At 35.0% G+C, this 13,531-nt stretch overlaps 2 protein-coding genes across 2 annotated transcripts; one reads left to right on the top strand and one right to left on the bottom strand.

The window, feature by feature from the left end:
- The first annotated feature begins 278 nt into the window (after nucleotides 1-278).
- LOC129873260 (KRR1 small subunit processome component) lies at nucleotides 279-10,355 on the top strand. The gene is made up of 12 exons (XM_055948317.1): nucleotides 279-602; nucleotides 1,983-2,059; nucleotides 3,227-3,337; nucleotides 4,110-4,178; nucleotides 5,405-5,461; nucleotides 7,673-7,711; nucleotides 7,869-7,973; nucleotides 8,092-8,174; nucleotides 8,275-8,356; nucleotides 9,503-9,646; nucleotides 9,738-9,812; nucleotides 9,915-10,355. Exons 1-12 carry the CDS (start codon nucleotides 413-415, stop codon nucleotides 10,023-10,025), a joined length of 1,143 nt encoding a protein of 380 aa, XP_055804292.1. The 5' UTR covers nucleotides 279-412; the 3' UTR covers nucleotides 10,026-10,355.
- Nucleotides 10,356-10,442: 87 nt separating this feature from the next.
- LOC129873261 (transcription factor JUNGBRUNNEN 1-like) lies at nucleotides 10,443-13,069 on the bottom strand. The gene is made up of 3 exons (XM_055948318.1): nucleotides 12,837-13,069; nucleotides 11,295-11,596; nucleotides 10,443-11,052 (listed from the first exon to the last, which is right to left on the bottom strand). Exons 1-3 carry the CDS (start codon nucleotides 13,063-13,065, stop codon nucleotides 10,648-10,650), a joined length of 936 nt encoding a protein of 311 aa, XP_055804293.1. The 5' UTR covers nucleotides 13,066-13,069; the 3' UTR covers nucleotides 10,443-10,647.
- Nucleotides 13,070-13,531: the final 462 nt, after the last annotated feature.

Raw genomic sequence — 13,531 nt, forward strand, 5'->3', positions numbered from 1 at the left:
TTTAAAATGTTATTGAGTTTGTTACAATTAGTTGCGTCATATTATTATCCGCACATATAATGTAGGTCTTCTCATTAAAAAGGGAAGGGAAATAGAAATAGAAAGAAACTAAGCATAATCTGTAGACATAATTTCTTTATTTTTATAGTACTGAGAGGTAGTTTAAATAAATATAAGATGTTAGACATGTATTTACAATATATTATTTTTGATATTATTGTAAAAAAAATATTTATTTACAATAAAATAAATTTGAAATCTTTTATATTATACAATAACATTTGAACCCTATGACAAAGGGCTTCACCTTCCCTAACCCTGAGCCGCCCCCATTGGCTTCTGTAATTGCAGTTTGTGCGTTTCTCTGTAAATTTCATTCTGTGGAATTTTGCTACAGTTTCGAGTAACTGCAATGGCAGACGAGGAGAATTTAAATGTTAATGAAGAGTTGAAGCCGAAGCACAAGGGGAAACATGACAAGCCAAAGCCATGGGATGATCCAAGCATCGACCATTGGAAGATTGAGAAGTTTGATCCTTCGTGGAACCAGAGTGGATTGCTTGAAGTCAGTTCCTTTTCAACTCTCTTCCCTCAGTACAGAGGTTAGCTCCTAAAAATATGTTCTTTTGAGACCACAGTTTTATGACCTACTTTTCTCTTTCCAATACAACTTTTTTGTTTTACGTTTAATTTCAAGTCATATTGAAAGAAGCTTCATTATTTGCATTACTAATTACTGTACAATACTTTTGGAAGTTTGATTGGTAAATACTTGGTAAATCTTACAACTACGCTGTATTAATTTCAGTGTCATCTCTCTAATTTTATTGTCAAATTTCAAGTTTGGAGTTTTGGGCACATTTGCACTAGTCTCTTTTATGCACGTCCAAATTTCTGTCTGAATTGATCTTTGAATACCCAGGGCACTTTTGGTCGAGGAACAAGTTATCCTGGGATTGTATCTCACCCTATGTGGGATAAAAATATCACTATAATCCCAGGATAATTATCTTGTGATTTTATCCCAATCAAACATGAGATAAGCTCATCATAAAATTAATCTCGGTATTAGCTATCCCTAAAATTAATCTCGGGATTAGTTATCCATTATCCTTCATACCAAATGAGCCCCTAGAGTTTATTTAACTGCAAAACCAAAAACCAACAGCAACAACAACACCATCACCTCAGTCACAAACAAGTTATAGTCGGCTATATGAATCCTCTTTTTTTTTTCCTTTTCCTCAAGGCACATCATTGTCGTACCAAATAAATAAAAGTAAACCCTATAGGCTTTTTTTCTTCCATTGGGCTCTATTTGTAGCTGGGTTGGCATTGATTCCAAGGATTTGTAGGTCTTTTGGGACAACTTCCTTCCATGTGATTTTAGGTCTACCCCGTCCCCATTTAACACCTTCACTCACCAAAGTTTCACTCTTACAGACCGTTGCATCTGTATGTCAATGCATGACATGACCAGATCATGGAAACAAGAATAAATGTGTGTGCGGGGGTTGGTTAGAATCAGGCACATTAGGAATTTTGACGGAATGTGTGTTTTCCCTGTCAGTGTTTGCTCTTATTGGAACATATAAAACTTTTGCTCGCCAATATTCAGATACATGATATGGTTTTTCTTTAGTTGATGTTTTGATTATACCAAATTGAAGAAAGAGAAAGCAGTTCCTATGTATATTGGAATATCGTTTAGTTGCTTATTTCTTCAATGATTTGTTAATAAAACTGACAACACAAGGTGCACTGTGCAGGTCGGGATTTTCAGTGAATCAATTAGTTAAAATGCCAGACTGAGTCTCCCCTTATAAATTATAATCTGTTCACTTGATCATGTTTGCTTTTTAACCTTTCCTTGAGAAGTATTCTTCTATATTTTTTTGTTAAAAACTATCGATGTTTCTTGTGAATCTATAATAATTGACACATTAGTGTGCTGTATGTTAATAATTGAGCACTTTTATCAGAGAAATATTTGCAAGAGTGTTGGCCTATTGTAAAAGGTGCCTTGAAAGAGCATGGAATTGCCTGCGAACTTAACTTGGTAAGTCATTGTAACCTCTGCCTCCCTCTTTTTCCCTCTCTCTTTCTCTCACATGCGCGCGCACATACACACACACACGCTCTTTTATTGCTATCTACATTCTACAATTATTAGAATACCTCTAAAACCATGTATTATTTGTTAGTTGGCAAGGTGCTAACTCGTTTAGGCCAGCTTGAGAACCAAGGTTACTTACATCTGACTCATGTATTTTGGCGTGAAGTAAAATTGCTCTGTGCTATCTCTCTGATAATGCATTCCTGAATTAATCAATGTTTAATGTCGTAATACTTAATTAAAAGGTATTTATACGGAATTAAACCTTATTGATGGGGCACCCAAATTCAGGCTTATCATTGACTCTTTTTGGAACTCTTGGGAAACTAACGTGAGGGACGTTGTCCATCCATTTTAGTTGCCGATACAGTAATGAGCTTGCTGAGTTCAAATGATGAAATCTAAGTTATTGCTTAAAAATGGATTTCCTCATTACAAGTGGCTATGGATAAAACCTCAAGTTTTTAACAGGATTCTTGAGTTGCTCACATTTCTTTTGATAAGCAAAGGTGATTACAAAATTTTCACTTATGGTGTGAGGGTCATATGTTAGATAGCTTGTCACAGTTTCTGACTATTGTGGATAGCATTAGGACAGTTAAGATCTGTAACCCCTTCATCTCATACTCTTCTCAGCACCTTCTTGGTACTTATTCAAGTAAAATCTACTTTGCATGATCCATGAAATAGAAAATAAAAAACAGGATTCCTGAGTGATACTGGGTAAAGGTTCCTTATTTATCATATTTCAACATCTTGTTTAGTTATTTACTTAATGCCAATCGATGTAAAGATGGTGGGGCTTTGGAGAAGATGTTCCCAAAGCATGTATATCTGGGAAATTTATTTCATTGTTGGGGGCTTTGAAGAAAAAGTTTTCTGGCATAGAAAAGTATGTACAAAAAAACAAAATTTATTTCATTGGTAGGGGTCGAATGTTGGTAACATTCCAAGTTTTTATGATATGTCAGCAACTTCAAAGAGTATCACACACTGTTACCTTGACTGGCTATTAGTCTTCCCACTTTTACTCTCTAATGAGCACTAATATTTGGTCTGCAATTTTGCAAGTAATATTATCTGTTTATTTTTTCTTCTGTTGTGGGTCAGGTTGAAGGATCCATGACAGTTTCTACTACTATGAAGACAAGGGATCCCTATATTATCGTAAAAGCTAGGGATTTGATAAAACTTTTGTCAAGAAGTGTCCCTGCTCCTCAGGTTTGTATTTTTTTAACCCCTGTTGTTACTCATCATCTCGGATTCTTTTCTTATATAGCATACTTAATGCTTGGTTAGAATATTTTAGTAGCAACCAGTAAATAGCGTTGTTGTAGGATTGAGCTCTGCTTCTGTTTATGGAATGGTATTCTGTTTGTTTCAAAACCAGAAAAGGCTTGACTTTTGTTTTGATCAGTAATCCAGGGAGGTTAGACTTGTCATATATGTTAAATTATAAAGTTATTTGCCAGCCTTATGTTTATTTTGACCAGCAGCTGTCTTATGCTTAATCGGAATGGTTGTGCAAAGGAGAGGGTTATAAAAAAAAGGTGGGAGGCTTTGGTACATGGCTGTTAATAAGTAAATAACGAATATTTGGAGCCTCTCTATGGTCCACCAATTTCCTGAGACACTTAAGTGTGATTTTTGAGATTTAGGTGTCACTTATTTGCTCAGCTGAACAATTCATCTTCTTTCTGCTTGGATTTTGTTTCGCAGAAAGCAGATCTGCACTAGCTATCTATTGCATATTGTTTAATGGCCTTCTATTCTACTTTTCTATTATTTAATTTTGTTTTTCACTTTTCGTCATCTGTGGTATAACAGAAGAGAAAAGAAAATGCATTTATTTATCCACAAATTTGCTGTTCATGTCCCCTCTGGAATTTGAATGTTAAGTTGGAGGATTGCTTCACTATATTTATGTGCTCTATTAATCATCCAATAGTCTCTTCAACTGTTGGTTAATTCTAAATGAAATTTACTTTTTCAGGCTGTCAAAATCCTGAATGATGAGATGCAATGTGACATCATCAAGATTGGCAACATGGTTCGCAACAAGGTGTGCTATGCTCATCCCTACTCAAATTAAGTACATGTATTTCAACTTTATCTTTTATTTGGTGGATGATTTTGATGAGAACATGCATTGCTATGGGTGTCAAACACTTTGTTGGATACTCATCGAATATAAATGTTCCTTCACTTAATATGCACACTTTTGATAAGTATGCTCGTTCGCAATTACATACTTATTCGACAAGTATGAGAGGGTTCGCAACCCCCCCCCCTCCCCCACTTGTCTGCACTCTTATTTGTTCACCCAGCCTGCATACCCCAAAGTATGCCTTGAAGAGACTCAGACCTCCATCCTCCTTGGCATGAGATTTCCTTCATAAAAAAAAAGAGATTTGTTTCAAGGTTTGCCTGTGTACCAGTTCTTCACTAAAGCATCTTAAATTGTACCATATGCAGTGTGTGTGATATGTTCCTTTTGCCTTGATGATTATCACTGTTGTAGCAAAGGTACTAGTAAAGATGGACATGATTTCTAAACTTATAAGATATATTTAAGTTATTAATTATATTTCTTACGCATATTATTTTTTGGGAGATTTGTAACTCAAATATGAAAGAACATGTAGCTTCGTCTGATTAAAGACTGTTTTCTTCCCCTGGATTACATATCTTATTTCAACTTGGGCATGCATATTAATCAAGAGTTGAAACCTTGGATTATTTCATATAAATCTTGAAACACGTGGGTGCCATTAATTACCCTATTTCGTTTTTTATTATTTATATAAAAAGAAAATAAGTTGTTAGCAAGATGTTAAGGTGAGGGACATATTTTGAATTTTGAGAAGTACTGGAATGCATGATTGGACTATTAACTCCGGGTGAACCCAATAGTGCTTTTTGTAGAATACTACTTCGACCGTTCCATGATGTTATATATATATATATATATATATATATATATATATATATTAAAGTTGTGGCTGCAAAAGAAATTTCATATGAATGATGTCATATGAAAGTTCAGAATTTGTATGCCTTAACGTTGTACAAGTTATATAGAATAGTATTGTTAGTTGAATAGTGTCAAGCATTAATGTCCCATAAAAGGAAATAGTGTCATATAAATTTGAATCAAGATTAGTAAAAATAATGGTAATAATGGGATGTAATGCTCATTGTTAGATTACAGTTTTTTTTGGGTATTCATGGTCACATGCATTTGTTCGTTGTTGCATAAATTCATGTTACTAAACTATCTTTTTTCAGGAGCGCTTTGTTAAACGAAGACAATATCTTGTGGGTCCCAATTCGTCAACTTTAAAGGTTAGTGGATTGGGTTCTGCACCATTCTCTGGAAATCGTAATTGGCTAGGAGAGCATTCTATGCACATTGTTGTTGTGTAGGACCGAGACAAGAACATTTGTCAAGATACCATTCTCTTGACCAAACACCATTTTGTCAAGGAGTATTTTCTTATTTCTTTATTTAGACCAGGCATGAACTGGAGAGCATTTGTACTGTGTTAGCGTACCTGTCAGGATGGTTTATTTATTCATAGTGGATGACCCAACTTCCAACAGAAAGTTTTCCCAGAATATTAGTATTGAATGAATAATGATGAATATGTGAAATTGAAGTGCCAAATAATAAAATTGAATTTCTAGAGAGTAGATAGTTTACCTTATTGTGGGTAATGGGTGATATCAAATTGCTAAGCCACACTATGAAGATTTGGGAGAGAGTGGTGGAGATGAGGGTGAGGAGAAGAGTGTCAATCTCAGAGAATCAGTTTGGATTCATTTCGGGGCGTTCGGCTACTGAAGCAATCCATCTTATGCGGAGATTGATGGAGAAATTTAGAGAAAGAAAAAGGGATCTCCATATGGTGTTCATTGACCTTGAAAAGACTTATGACAAAGTTTCGAGGAATGTTCTCTGGAGGTGTTTGGAGGCTAAAGGTGTCCCGATGGTGTATATTAGAGCGATAAAGAACATGTATGCTGGAGCCAAAACTCGGGTTAGGACGGTGGGAGGTGACTCAGAGCATTTTCCTGTTGAGATGGGACTACATTAGGGATATGTGCTGAGTCCTTTTCTTTTTGCCTCGGTGATGGATGAGCTAACACGGTCTATTCAGGAGGAGGTTCCATGGTGTATGCTATTTGCGGACGACATAATTTTGATTGATGAGACTCTGGACAAAATTAATGATAGGTTGGAGGTTTGGAGACAAATTTTGGAGTCCAAATGGTTCAGATTGAGCAGGACCACAACAGAATACTTGGAGTGCAAATTTAGTGTTGCGATAAATGAAGAGGGCATGGAAGTGAGGCTTGCCACTCAACCTATCACCAAGACAGAAAGCTTTAAATATCTTGGATCCATCATTCAGAGTAGTGGGAACATCGATGATGATGCAACGCATCGCATTAGGGCAGCGTGGATGAAATGGAGGCTTGCCTCTGGAGTCCTGTGTGATAAAAAAGTACTATCTAAACTTAAAGGTAAGTTTTACAGAATGGTGGTTAGATCGGTATTGTTATATGGAGTGGAGTGCTGGCCAGTAAAGAACTCTTATGTTCAGAAAATGCATGTTGCAGAAATGAGGATGCTGAGATGGATGTGTGGACATACTGGGAGTGATAAGATTAGGAATGAGATTATTCAGGAGAAGGTGGGAGTGACCTATGTGACAGACAAGATGAGAGAAGTGAGATTGAGATGGTTTGGGCATGTGCAGAGGAGGGGCGTCGACGCCCCGGTTAGGAGGTGCAAGCGGTTGGATTTGGCGGTTATGCGAAGGGGTAGGGGTAGACCGAAAAAGTATTGGAGAGAGGTGATTAGACAAGATATAGCGCTACTCCATACCACTGAGGACATGACCTTAGATAGAAAAGAGTGGAGGTCGCGGATTAGGGTAGAAGGCTAGTAGGGATAGAATGGTGTCTTGCTGTGTGTCAGTTTAGGGTGGTCGTAGGTCTAGGCGTGCCTTTATAGTTGTGTTGTTATTGCCTTTGATTATCATATTACCTTGCTATTGTTATTGTTCTTGTCTTGTAAAATTTGCATCGCTTTTCGTTTTTTTTTGGCCATTATGCTATATATATTATTTTTCTCTCTTACTTGGGACTGTGACTTTTGAGCCGAGGGTCTTTCGAAAACAATCTCTATATCTCAATGAGGTAGTGGTAAGGTCTGCGTACATCCTACCCTCCCTAGACCTCACTTGTGGGATTTCATTGGGTATGTTGTTGTTGTTTACATTAGTTGTTAATCATGGTATTGTCTGGTAAACTGATGACCCTTGACCAGAACCACATGAGGTTTGGTATTGTCTGGTAAACTGATGACCCTTGACCAGAGCCACATGAGGTTTAGTCCGACCTCCTACCTACGCCAGCGCGACTCATCCAGACCAAATTAGCTATAGAAACGTTGAGATATAGATCGCTTGAATGTTGATGAAAATCTGACACATCTTTGCTGTTATGACCTTTTGCCATAGAGCTTGATATATATCACTTTGGATGTAGGCCCTGGAAATTTTGACCGGCTGCTATATCCTCGTCCAGGTATACTTGCTGTACATGTAAACTGCAAATTTAGTGTCGTTTTTCTTTTCTTCCTTTATGTTTAAGTTTTTGCCTAATCATTGAATCTTAAAGTACATGATATAAATATTCTTGCCAAAATTGGGAACAAACCTTAATCTTGCCTAAAATTGAGTAGGGAAACACAGTTGCTGCTATGGGTTCCTTTAAAGGTCTAAAGCAAGCAAGGAGGATTATAGAAGATTGCATACTGAACAAGATGCATCCGCTACATCATATCAAGGTAAATGAGCAAGTGCATGATAATTAAAAATGAATTTCATGGGGTCTTCGGCTATTTATTATGCGCTGGCTAAAATATCTGATAATTCACTTTTGCTGACGTATCTCTCCGACCATAGATCCTCATGCTGAGGAGAGAGCTCGCAAAAAATCCAGCTCTGGCTAGTGAGAACTGGGACAGATTTCTTCCGCAGTTTAAGAAGTAAGGCATCCTTTCATAAGGTGTTGCGTCAGATTAATTTTTTAATCTGCAGTGCCAATTTCGAAGCTTGATATTATTTTGTTCGTCTTTGTCCATTCAGGAAGAATGTTAAACAAAAGAAAGTTAAGAGCAAAGAAAAGAAACCATATACGCCCTTCCCACCACCTCAGCAACCTAGTAAGGTGAGTTGTCATTTTGGTTCTGGAGTACCAATCTTTGTCCATTTATTCTGCTCTTTCTTTTCTCTCTGTCTGTTTGATCTGTGGAATTTTAAGCATAATAAAACCATCAGCACTACACTCAAGTACTGTGTAATTGTTATTAGGCAATTACTGGCATGGTGCTGTAACTAGCTATATACTGTTGAATCCCGCTATTGCTTTGCTTGCTTTTATCTCACTGGTGTTCATTGTATTTTGTGGTTTGTTTATTTTTATCTTTAAGGGGTCGTTTGGTGTGAAGGATAACACCAAATAATCCCGGGATTAAATTATAGTGGCACATAAGTTGGTATTTGGTTGGCAAGTCCGGGATAACTTATCCCGGGATTAATAAATAATACCGGGATAAGTTATTCCTCCTCTTGGGTGGTATACTAATCCCGGGACAAAATAGGTAAATGACAAATATATCCATTTAAATGTTTTTTATACCTCACTTTTCACATTCATATATATTTACATTAATTTTAATACCATATATAAGAACATTCATTTGTTATTTTTATGATAATTTTTCATATTTTTTCTATTAAAAAATTACACTATATAATATAATTTTTATTTATAAATTTATTTGACTAATTCTTATGTTTATTTATATTTTGATTTCTCATAAATCCTTTTTTACTTTAATAAATTTAAAATGAAAATCCTATTTTAAAATTAAATAAGAAGAAAATTTTATTTTTAAATACATACGGGCATCAGGGAAATGCACACATAAAAATATTTGAGGTAAAGAAGATGAATGTTTTATTTTAAGAATGAACATTGAATAATTAAAGCTTGCAAAGAAAAATATAAAAAACTAAATAAAGTGAAGGGTATTTTTGTAAACAAACAACCTATTCTTAAAATTTATGCGATGCATATTATTTTGAATACAACAAACCGAACACTCAATAAGAAATAGTCTCAGCATAACATATCCCATCATAACTAATCCCAACATAACTTATCCCATCATAACTAATCCCATCATAACTTGCATTCAAACCAAACGACCCCTAAATGTCTATTGTCTCCTCTTCTCTTGTGGTGACAAGGATCTATTAAGATATATCCTCTGTTAATTTAATTCAACGTGTATAACTCTTTTGGTTGTAGATTGATCAACAACTAGAAAGTGGTGAATACTTCTTAAGTGACAAGAAGAAGTTAGCAAAGCAGTGGGAAGAGAAGCAAGTAAAACAGGCTGAAAAGGTTGCTGAAAACAAGAAAAAACGGGAAGAAGCTTTTGTTCCACCTGAGGTTTGTATTCACATTATCTCATCAGGGCATATTTGTTTTGCACTCCATATATGCATTTCCTATTGAACATTGCTTGCTTGCATTTCTGCAGGAACCAAAAACACATAACCAAGATGTGTCCAAGGTTGATAAAGATGATGTCACTGCCATGGCATCGTCATTGAAGGTATTTCCATAATGCTTTTCATTGATACAGCATCCTTCTGTGTCTGGACTTTGATTCTTGGATTACTAATGATATGATGCATTCGTATTGGTCTTGCTGCAGAAAAAAGCAAAGGAGTTCAGGAAGCAAAAGTCAATTGATAAGATTGATGCCGAGGAATTTATTGCAGGTCCCAGCAAGCCATCTAAAAAGAAATCGAAGAGCTCTAGATAAGTAGTAGTCTCGTGGGAAAAGATTGTTATTGGCCGTTGGTGATTATGATTGCTGGAGAAAGTCTTCAAAAATTGCAGATGTGTAAATTGCTGTCTTGTCACTGTATTGTATCTTCTCAGTAGCCATATTGACGTTAAAATTCTAGAGGACAACGGTCAGCTAGCCTAATTTTGGAAACTGGGAAAACATACCCCCCTTTTGTTGTGATGATAGGCAAGGTCCATAGTGTTGTTGCTTTGTGTACCGATACTGATACTGATTAATGGCGTTGCTTTGTGTCACAAGTAATTTAAACAGACTGATCAATTAGAATGTTTATTTTGTGTTTAATCTTGTGTGTCATGTAATTCATCATCATCTCATTTGTGTAGTGCTATGTGGAAATGTAAGGGCTTCTATACTTGCAACATAAGAAAGGAATTCAATTTCTGTTCTTTGCAAGAGAAGAAAAGTCCTTTATGTTCGGGTTTTATTCAATGGTTAGTTCATGTAAGTGTCATCCGGAAAATAAAGCAAAATAACCTACTACATACAACTGTTATATAGTTAGTGTATATAAGTTAAATCCAATAGAACTCACATACTATATATATATTACAGTTCCCACTTATATGATACAGAACTAAAACAAAGGATCAACGGAAAGCTCAAAAATAGATCTAAGTTCATCCCAATTGCCATGCTCTAACCACTCATTAAAGTCCAAAGGAGTACTGGAATTGGATGCAGCAGCAGCAGTTGTACTTTGAGACGATGTTCCTGAGCTTTGTTGGTCTACAAACTGATGCTTATTTTCTGTTATATTGGTATAAGTGTTCTGCTTAACAACAGAAGTACTGCTAAAACTGATGTAAATATGGGATTTATTTGAAGAATCAATAGGATTGTTGCTGCATAATTTGGAAGTTAAAGCATCCATATTCACCACTGGGTTGTTTCTTTGCTTCTTTCCCACTTCTTTCCAATCTGGTAATGGTTTCTTATATGAAGCATTTCGTTTTAAGATACGGCAAAGAGTCCATGTTTCCTGGATTATTTTAAAAAAAGAAAAGAAAAGAGAATTATGTTAGAACTCTGGTTTCCACTTTAATCCATGAAAAATAAGTAAATAAAAATGTATTCTCTCGTATAGTTTCAACTTTTACATAAGATGGTCACGAGAAAACATGAATTAAGAGGAGTAAATACATTGAGTCATCATTTCTAATAGCTTCAACAAAAAAATTAGACTTAAAACTTCGTGTCAAATCAAAATCAGATGTTTCTTACAGCTTGTTGAGGGATGGTGTTAGCATGAAGGTGTTTGGTGGATTTATCATTTTCTGCAGGAAGACGAAACTCGTGCATCTGCCACTCTGTTTTCGTGCCTTTTCCGGCACTGCCACGGTAATACACCAGTGATTTCTTCAAGCCAATGCATTTGCCAGAAGAGTAAATAGGTCTATCAATACCAGTAGCTTTCCAAAATCCAGAACCAGCAGTCACTCTATTAGGTCTTAAGCTGTTTTTGTATTTTCTACCTCTTTTGCAAAAAAAGTACCATTCCTTCTCTCCATTATTGTTACTACCCTCTGAAACAATCAATTATTCACATCAATAACTACTTATATACGAGTTGAGACATAATATAATATTGATAGCAATTAATATGCATGCATTATCGTAAGGTACATTTTAAACTTTTAAATGAAATAATCAAAACATTTCACCTGAGCAAGCAGATATCCAACAATCGAGTCTCACCGGTCAACATCAGTGGTCAAATTAGGAATTTTTTTAAGGGCGTTCAAGCTAAAGATTATTTAATACTACTCCTAGATATGCATAAAAATAACTTTTGATCTATATGCACAGTATATTAATATTATTATAAATGAATCTAGTAGCATTCTACTACATTTGCATTTATTCGAGGTTGAGACGTCCTTGCTATGATTTAACAGTTGCAGTGTGTGACCATCTCATCTAAAAACTTAAGTTTTTGTAGAGGTCATATTTTTATTATTTAATTATATTCTCAACATGCATCCTCACACGAACCTGATTTTTTTTATTAACAATCAAATAAACAACCTCACAATTTATAGCCACATAAAGCATTTCGAAGATCTTTACATGCAACTATATAATTTTAAACAAATTAAAGTTCTATCTTCTTCTCATGTTCTGATCTTACAGAAGCACTAACTAGTCTTAAATCCAATGATAATACTAATGAGTTTTTTTGTTTCGTTATACAATTGTAATAATTCCCTACCTTTAATTTCTCTCTCTTTTAAAAAATATTTGTGTCTACTATATATTTGATTGGTGTTCCCTAGTTGTTTCTCATCATGCATTTTTCCGGTGAGTTGTCCGGTGAAAAATAAATGAGGAATTCATATTCTATAGCACAAATTTATCACTGATTTGCATTGAAAAAATCTTTATTTCTAGTAGTGTATTACAAAATTTCATAACTAATGCCTTATAGTTGTATATAAAGTTGAATACAAAGGTTTTCTAGCACATGATTGTTAATATGGATTTCCTCAAACACAATAAGTATAATTCAATGAAAATTCTTGACCAAATATCAGAAAATAAGTTAATTTTGACATGCCAGAACATGCCAAACATCTCTTCTTTCTCTCTCTCTATATGGTTGCATGTTTAGATCTGATCTTTTCATCAAGAAAATCCTTATTATATATTATTAGGGAAACTTATAATTATGGGAGATAAAACTAGACGAGTTTAAGTTATATACCCAATCAGAAATAGACGTGAAAAATGAATGGAAATGAAAGTAAGAGAGTTAAGTAGACATACTTGGCAGATCCCAAGGATCATATTTATAGATATCGATCTGCTTGATAATTTCTAAGCCGATCGTTTTTTTCTCAACTTTCCTAAGTAGATAAAACCCTACAAGCTCTTCATCTGTGGGATGAAATCGAAAACCCGGTAGTACAACATCATCATCGTCCTCTTCCTCCTCCTCCTCCTTGTAGTAATTATTATTTGTAGCTATGCTACTTATTTTTTCCACTTCCATCATTACTTAATTCTGAAAGAAAATTATAAAGTGTCAAGTCTCTTGTTAGCTAGGGTTGTATATTTATACTTATCAAGACTTTAATTTGTTCCTTAAATTTGGTCAAAGTCATGAGGATTAATTGACTTTATTGTTTCAGGGGCAAAACATCGTTGAATGGACGCAGTCTTATAGTTATCCCTTGACTTAAAACACAGGAAAACCCAAATATTAGTGAAAGGATCCACAATTAGTATTATTATAAAACTTATACAAGAAGGATAAAGACTTTTTTCTTATTAGTACTTAGAAAATATCATCATATATAAATGTGAAAGGAATCCTTCTATTTCTTTAATATTTATCCCCAAACATGACCTTCTCTACAAGCTAGTAAACAAACTTATAGTGAATATATGAAGAAGTAAATGGACAAACATGGGTTGTGGTGCAGTGGTGGAACTGTTTCACCTTTAACCAAAGGTCTCGG

Source organism: Solanum dulcamara, chromosome 11, assembly GCF_947179165.1.
Source record: "Solanum dulcamara chromosome 11, daSolDulc1.2, whole genome shotgun sequence".
In the NCBI taxonomy this organism is placed as follows: Eukaryota; Viridiplantae; Streptophyta; class Magnoliopsida; order Solanales; family Solanaceae; genus Solanum; species Solanum dulcamara.

Bases quoted from the DNA above. Each gene is read 5' to 3' on its own strand.
- LOC129873261 (XM_055948318.1), bottom strand. From the start codon at position 13,065: ATGATGGAAGTGGAAAAAATAAGTAGCATAGCTACAAATAATAATTAC. The intron at 11,597-12,836 runs GTATGTCTACTT...TGATTGTTTCAG, and splicing joins TGATCCTTGGGATCTGCCAA to AGGGTAGTAACAATAATGGA. The intron at 11,053-11,294 runs GTAAGAAACATC...AAAATAATCCAG, and splicing joins ACACCATCCCTCAACAAGCT to GAAACATGGACTCTTTGCCG.
- LOC129873260 (XM_055948317.1), top strand. From the start codon at position 413: ATGGCAGACGAGGAGAATTTAAATGTTAATGAAGAGTTGAAGCCGAAG. The intron at 3,338-4,109 runs GTTTGTATTTTT...TTACTTTTTCAG, and splicing joins GAAGTGTCCCTGCTCCTCAG to GCTGTCAAAATCCTGAATGA. The intron at 5,462-7,672 runs GTTAGTGGATTG...CTTTGGATGTAG, and splicing joins CCAATTCGTCAACTTTAAAG to GCCCTGGAAATTTTGACCGG.